This window comes from Poecilia reticulata, linkage group LG6 (assembly GCF_000633615.1).
Source record: "Poecilia reticulata strain Guanapo linkage group LG6, Guppy_female_1.0+MT, whole genome shotgun sequence".
Taxonomy (NCBI): Eukaryota; Metazoa; Chordata; class Actinopteri; order Cyprinodontiformes; family Poeciliidae; genus Poecilia; species Poecilia reticulata.
In genome coordinates, this window is record NC_024336.1 from 4,071,052 (window position 1) to 4,077,557 (window position 6,506).

A 6,506-nucleotide genomic window follows, 5' to 3' on the forward strand; every position below is an offset into this window, starting at 1 on the left:
GAAGCACATCGCTTAGGATTTGTTGCTGCGTTTGCGCAGTGTGAAGGAAAGAGGAGACCAGCTGCACAGGCAGGCTGCGAAATGAGATGCAGGTGATCGGTATAGGCAACAAGAGCCAATGATCGCCGATCACCGATCATGCACTTTTTCACGAAAATCGGCCCGATTATGATCGGTGACCGATCGATCGGCACACCTCTAGTTGCAACTGTTTTTAAATGTTTTCCCTCTCTGTATGCTGCCGGTTTCGGCCARGTCTCTCTTGCAAAAGATAACTTTTAATCTCAATGGGACAAACCTGGTTAAATAAAGGTTATTATTATTATTAGATCAGTCAACAGAAGAATCAAATCAGAAGAATCAAATATTGAACCAAGACCTCAAATGCTGGACTTAGGAGGTGGACAAAAACAAACAAGAATCTGAGTGACTTTTGTAAATAAAGCAGGAGCTTCTCTAATGAGGGTCTCAGTATTATGTAAAACAAATTTAGAAACCTAGTCTGAGATAAGAATGAAAGAAGCCAGAGAAATTGTTTCTTGTTCTTTTTGGGAAGTTTTGCTAAAAATGTTCTCAACTGTGATTCTAGTAATTGTATGATTTTTTTTTATCTACTTGTCCTGAAAAAAGAAAATTGTGCCTCATGGCATTGCAAAAATCTAAACACAATGCTTGATAAGATTGATATTTTATTGAACAAATTATTTTTCCTGCAAAGTGAAACAACAAACATCTGAAGTGATTCCATACTTGTTGGGGTGTGCACTATCACACTGAGGACTATCATGGTTTTAATGTTTTGTGTATGTCTGCTATACAGACTAAGAATCTTCAGCATAAAAGAGGAGAATAACATGGTTAAAGGTGTGTGTTATTGTGCTTTATATCCAACAGTAATGCCCCWATCCTCACTGTTCATTAAAGTTTATAGTTTATACAGATAAAATGAATAATAAAAATAGTTTTAAACAATATTCGATCTTTAATGCCTTGATGATTCGTTTTGGTTTAAAAAGTAGTAATCCTAATTTCAGGAGGTGAGCACTTCGCTTTCCAATAAAACATCCTAACAAGCCATCCAAATATTTGGGGTTTAGCTCATATAACACAATTCTTTATACATTCTTGCCAGCTATTAAATAAAATACAAATAAATATGCTGATTAATTTAGATTTTCTTTGCACCATAGAGCCATGTATAAACAGCAAAGAATACCTGAACAGAGTTACACAGAATGGGGTGAGATGACCTGACATGGAGAATAAGGTCCAAATTATCCATGATATTTTGACTGTCACCATAGGAGTAAATTTAGTTTTACATATAGATCAGTAGAAACATGTCTTGTATATACAGCTCTGTCAATGACTTTACATGTGTATAATGCAAGCTGTGTTATAGAAACCTGCATACCTCTAACTCTGCAGTAGTTTCTCTCAAAACGTCATTAAATGTCATTAATTGTTTTGCATAAGTCTTATGAAATATACATCACTATTTCCACTGACTGGCTGAGGTGCTGGTAAATGAATACTTCTTATACTCAATATGAACTGAGTACTTTATGTCAACTGCAAGCAGAATTTTAATTATTTCACCTCAGTTTGATGGAAACAGTTTGCAGCGTTCGTCAGCAATGAACAGAACATCAAGGTCTGTCAGTAACAGGTCAAAGTTTGGTTTGAAGTGCAGATTGAAACTCGTCGAACTGCTTTATAGCTGCTTCTCTGCATTCCCATTAGTGACGGACTGCTCCTCCTTTTCCTGACGTCTCCGTCTTTTGAAGAATCCAAGCTGTGAAAAAAAAATCATGGTAAGTTAATGTGTACCCTAACCACAGGGGGTCGCTGCCTGATGTAGGCTCCCAACAGGCCCTACTGGCGCTTTACACTAGAACCACATTCACCCATTCACATTCAAACACTCACAAATTAATAATGCAGTATGCAGATCAGTAGGCAACTTGGAGTTAAGTGCCTTGCCCAGCGACACATTAACATGTGACAGGAAGAAACTGGAATCAAAATCGAGCCCAGATAAAGTGGAGGTGTGGGCTGACAGTGGGTTTGTGTACCTTCCATAAACCCAGAATGACTAAGCAGAGCAGCAGCAGGCCTCCCAGGGAGCTGCCCAGGATGATCCAGATGGGGATGGAGCTGGGTCCCTCTTTTCTGAGATCCAGGATGGTCTGCATTGAAGCAATAGTCACAAATCATTTCCTGGCTGAATCTGATCCTCCTTGTGCTGTATMTGATGTTGACATCTGAAGAGGCACACATGCATATGTGTCTTAAGCACACATGAGACACAATCAGTGGTGGAGAAAGTACTCAGAAAATGTACTTAAGTAGAGTAACAAAGTACTTGTACTTCGTTACTTCCCACCACTGGACACAACACATGTTTTTGCAGAAGGAGAAGCTAACATGAACTTCTTTTAATCTTAGACTTGACTATAACACCTTCCTCTTCAGTTTAAATATAATGTAAGCTGTGCTCTAAGAATATAAACTGTACCTGTTTGCTGCTGTTAACTGTAAGAGTTTGTACACACAGCATGATACAGATAAAGGAATAGTTGTTTAGTTCAGTTACTTCTAACTTTGTTCTCAAAAAAGTTGAAATAGCAGCAGAGATTGTGTCATTCAATTCTTTAAGTGCAATTTAATCAGCTGACATGTATAAAAAGAATTGAAATTTTAAAACATTTATAAACATTCAGAAACATTGTCTTAATGGAAAAAATTTCTCACATTCACATTGCTTTGCTTGAAAACAGCTTTTATGAGAGTTCAGACAATGACAGAACAGAGAATTAAACAGAAGAACCTGGCAAAAGAAAAGTTTACAAACGCACATTYATAGTGCATGATCTCATGATTCACAGACAATTGTTTTAAATATCTTTACTTTTTTTTGATAAATGAATGAGCTAATTCATAGTTGTGTTGAGCTTAGATTCTTTAGGTGCTAAACTTTGAACATAAGTTCATCAAACTAGTTCAAGAAATGTGATTCTTGATAAATGGCACAACACTGACAATACCAAACTACGTTTAATTGTCAGATGGTAAAAGAGAGAATTCAACATTAAGCATTCAGCAATTAAATTATAAATCAAACAAATTGGTACAAAGCCGCAGGTGGTCTCTGTCACATTTATGGTCATGTAAAAATCTTCAAATATTTGGGGTAAAATTACTGTACATTTTAAAAGCAGTCAATATTTCAAAGGATCCCAAAATATGATTTGTGGGTTTGGAACCTGATTATTCTAATTACGCAAAAGTCACTGTTCAGTATGTTCAGCATGCATTCTGGTTTTAAAGGCAGAGTTTGGCACATTTTTTGGTACATTTCAGTTAAGAAAACTAAATAAGAAATACTATATATAATTTAGTAATTTTGATAAACATAAAAGTTTCACTTTTTTAAATTAATGTAATTGTATTATTTTCTCAAACTATCCAGATATATTCAATGCCTGGAATATTTCTACCTAATGGATAGGTTATAAAACAACATAAGCACTTGGAAATAGACAATGTTAAGGTTAGGTTAAAGTAAAACTGTGCCCATATTGGAGAATAAAACATGTTTTTACTCCAAAATAACATTGGAGTTATTTTTACATTTTCACAAGCCAGCTGTTGGAAAATGCATATGCTGACAAAGATTTTTGTTTGTATCAGCAACGTTAGTGTTGCCAAATAGCAGAGCTGGGTGATAGCTGGGGTTCTCTCAGTTAGTTTGGTTTTCACTTTTTGAAGTTGTGTTACACCCTTACTGATAGTAAACGAACATGTATGATTTAAATAGATATGTAGGTTAACTAGTAGAAATCAGGAGAGTGTTGTACCTGTCGAACAAGGATATCCTCCTGAAGAAACATGGGATTGGTCTTCTCTAGCTGTATAGTGGTAACAGTCAGCAGCTCTAAGGACCTGAAACTCACCTGTAATTTAAGTGGATGTCAAACACAAAAATTAAGTTTGTTACTAGATGAATCCTATTTCGCTCAGTATCCCTGACACTTTTAAATACAAGCTTTAGGGGTACATGGGAAAATGCACACTAACCAACCACTTCATCGGGTACACCTGCTAAGCTGCTTGTTATCACAAATAGGAGTTTCATCTCTGAATTGTAACACTCATTGAATCTCAGAGAAGATGGACAACAGGAGCAGGACATCAGACTGGGTACATCCAGCAGGATAATGTTCAGTGTCTGAACATCTCAAACTGGTTCATGAAGCTGGCAGTGTCTTTATGGTATGTTGATGGACTTTAAATTCATAAACATAAACTCCAACAGAGCACCCATGGAATTTGATTGAAAATCATTCAAAAGTACTTCACAGATTCCAAATGGAATGAGTTGTGAAAATGGATGCACAGCCTGTGAATGAGCTGCAACTTTAAGGCGCTATCATGTCAAGATGATTGCGCCTTAGATTACTGCTTCAATCWAAAAAAAAATGTTTTTAGATTAAAAAAACATTTTTTGAATCTAAAAAATGTTTAGATTCAACATTTTTTGTTGAATCTAAACATGAGAACCTAGGTATTTCAAAGTAAAGAGAGATTAGACTTTTACCTGTCAAGTCAAGTCTCTCATTTTGGCCACATAACTACAGTGTTTTACCCCTGTTTCCCACTGTGCTCCCATATTTGTAATTTCTCTGAAAACCCCTCATGTCCCCCACAGTAGATTAAAATTCTGGCAAAAACTGACAATTTGGGTTCTTGATGGGACATCCTGTTGTATAGCAGAATATCTGCCTTCTAAGAAAATATGCCTTCTTAACTTTAAACTGAAGGTTAGAGTTACATATCTTGGTAAACTCTAGAGAACTGTAATTCATTCAGAATTCTTAAAAATCATCACAAAGCTGACATGAATAATTGTTCATATTAATTCTATCTAACACTAAATTACCCAGAATTACTGGAAATGTTACAATTATTTGGCAGGAAACCTCCATCCAGGTTCCACAGGTTCCAAAAATAATGAGAACTTCTTTGTCTCATTATTTTTCACTTGTTTTGATGGAACATTAACAACAAGGTATTGTTTATAGAACAACCTGACAGCTGCCAGTCTGGCAACTGTTCTCCATGAATTTATACTACTTCAATAAGCAGTGAACCAACTTCAGTTTTATAAGAGTAAAACAAACATGGTAACTTACAGCCTGCAGAGTCGGTAGATGAAGTCTTCCTGTGAATGTGAGCTTCAGCGCCTTGGAGGGTGACAGGCTGAGCATGCAGTGAAGCGGTATGCTCACACTGTTACTGGAGTTCTGCACAAAATGCACACAGAAGCAAGAATAAAGAATAAAAACACAGAACGAATAAAAACTATTTTATGGGTGGGTTCTCCATTTATAAGGAAATAAAAAAAATGTTTATTCTTACCAGCTGAGACAGATGAGTCAGATCCTCTGGTTTACCCAGAGCAGTAGTTTTGATAGGAGGTAGCATGCAGCTGGAATTAGTTCCCTGCTGAGAAAAAAAACAAACAAATGACAAAAGTAAAGTTTTTCAACTATAATTAAATTTGATATTCTGGACATTTTTTTCAAGGTTTAAAGATTAATGGCCTTTATTTGATAGTGAATTTTACGGAGGACCAAAACCGACATAAGAAATAAAAGAATATATATCCGACATAATAAGAAATAAAAGAATAAATATATAAATAAAAGAATAAATATATATTTTGATAAGAAATAAAAGCATAAATATACATCCATCCATCCATCCATTTTCTGTACACCCTTGTCCCTCAGTGGGGTCGGGAGGGTTGCTGGTGCCTATCTCCAGCTAACGTTCCGGGCGAGAGGCGGGGTTCACCCTGGACAGGTCGCCAGTCTGTCGCAGGGCATAAATATACAGGTCCTTCCCAAAAAAATTGCATATTGTGATAAAGTTAATTATTTTCCATAATGTAATGATAAAAATTAAACTGTCATATATTTTAGATTCATTGCACACCAACTGAAATATTTCAGGTCTTTTATTGTTTTAATACTGATGATTTTGGCATGCAGCTCATGAAAACCCAAGATCCCTGTCTCACAAAATGAGCATATCATGAAAAGGTTCTCTGAACGAGTAATTGACCTCATCATCTGAATTAACGAAGTAACTCTAAACACCTGCAAAATATTCTGGAGGCTTTTAAAAACTCCCAGTCTGGTTCATTACTCAAAACTGCAACCAGGGGTAAGACTGCCAACCTGACTGCTGTCCAGAAGGTCATCCTTGACACCCTCAAGCAAGAGGGTGAGACACAGAAAGAAATTTCTGAACAAATAGGCTGTTCCCAGAGTGCTGTATCAAGGCACCTCTAGGAAGGAAAAAGTGTGGCAGAAAACGCTGCACAACGAGAAGAGGTGACCGGACCCTGAGGAAGATTGTGGAGAAGGACCGACTCCAGACCTTGGGGGAAGCAGTGGACTGAGTCTGGAGTAGATACATCCAGAGCCACCGTGCACAGG

At 36.7% G+C, this 6,506-nt stretch overlaps 1 protein-coding gene across 5 annotated transcripts in view; it reads right to left on the reverse strand.

The window, feature by feature from the left end:
- Positions 1-672: 672 nt before the first annotated feature.
- LOC103465763 (integrin alpha-11-like) overlaps positions 673-6,506 on the reverse strand; it is a 127,400-nt gene continuing 121,566 nt past the window's right edge. For 3 of the 5 annotated variants that reach the window (XM_008410891.2, XM_008410895.1, XM_008410894.1), the window contains 5 exons: positions 5,422-5,508; positions 5,196-5,306; positions 3,861-3,956; positions 2,076-2,189; positions 673-1,795 (listed from right to left, as the gene is read on the reverse strand). In XM_008410891.2, the coding sequence (XP_008409113.1) occupies positions 1,715-1,795; positions 2,076-2,189; positions 3,861-3,956; positions 5,196-5,306; positions 5,422-5,508 (489 nt within the window). In that variant the 3' untranslated portion in view covers positions 673-1,714. Of the gene's footprint in view, positions 1,796-2,075; positions 2,265-3,860; positions 3,957-5,195; positions 5,307-5,421; positions 5,509-6,506 lie in introns of those variants that run through there. The other 2 variants (XM_008410892.1, XM_008410893.2) reach the window with 2 other exon arrangements.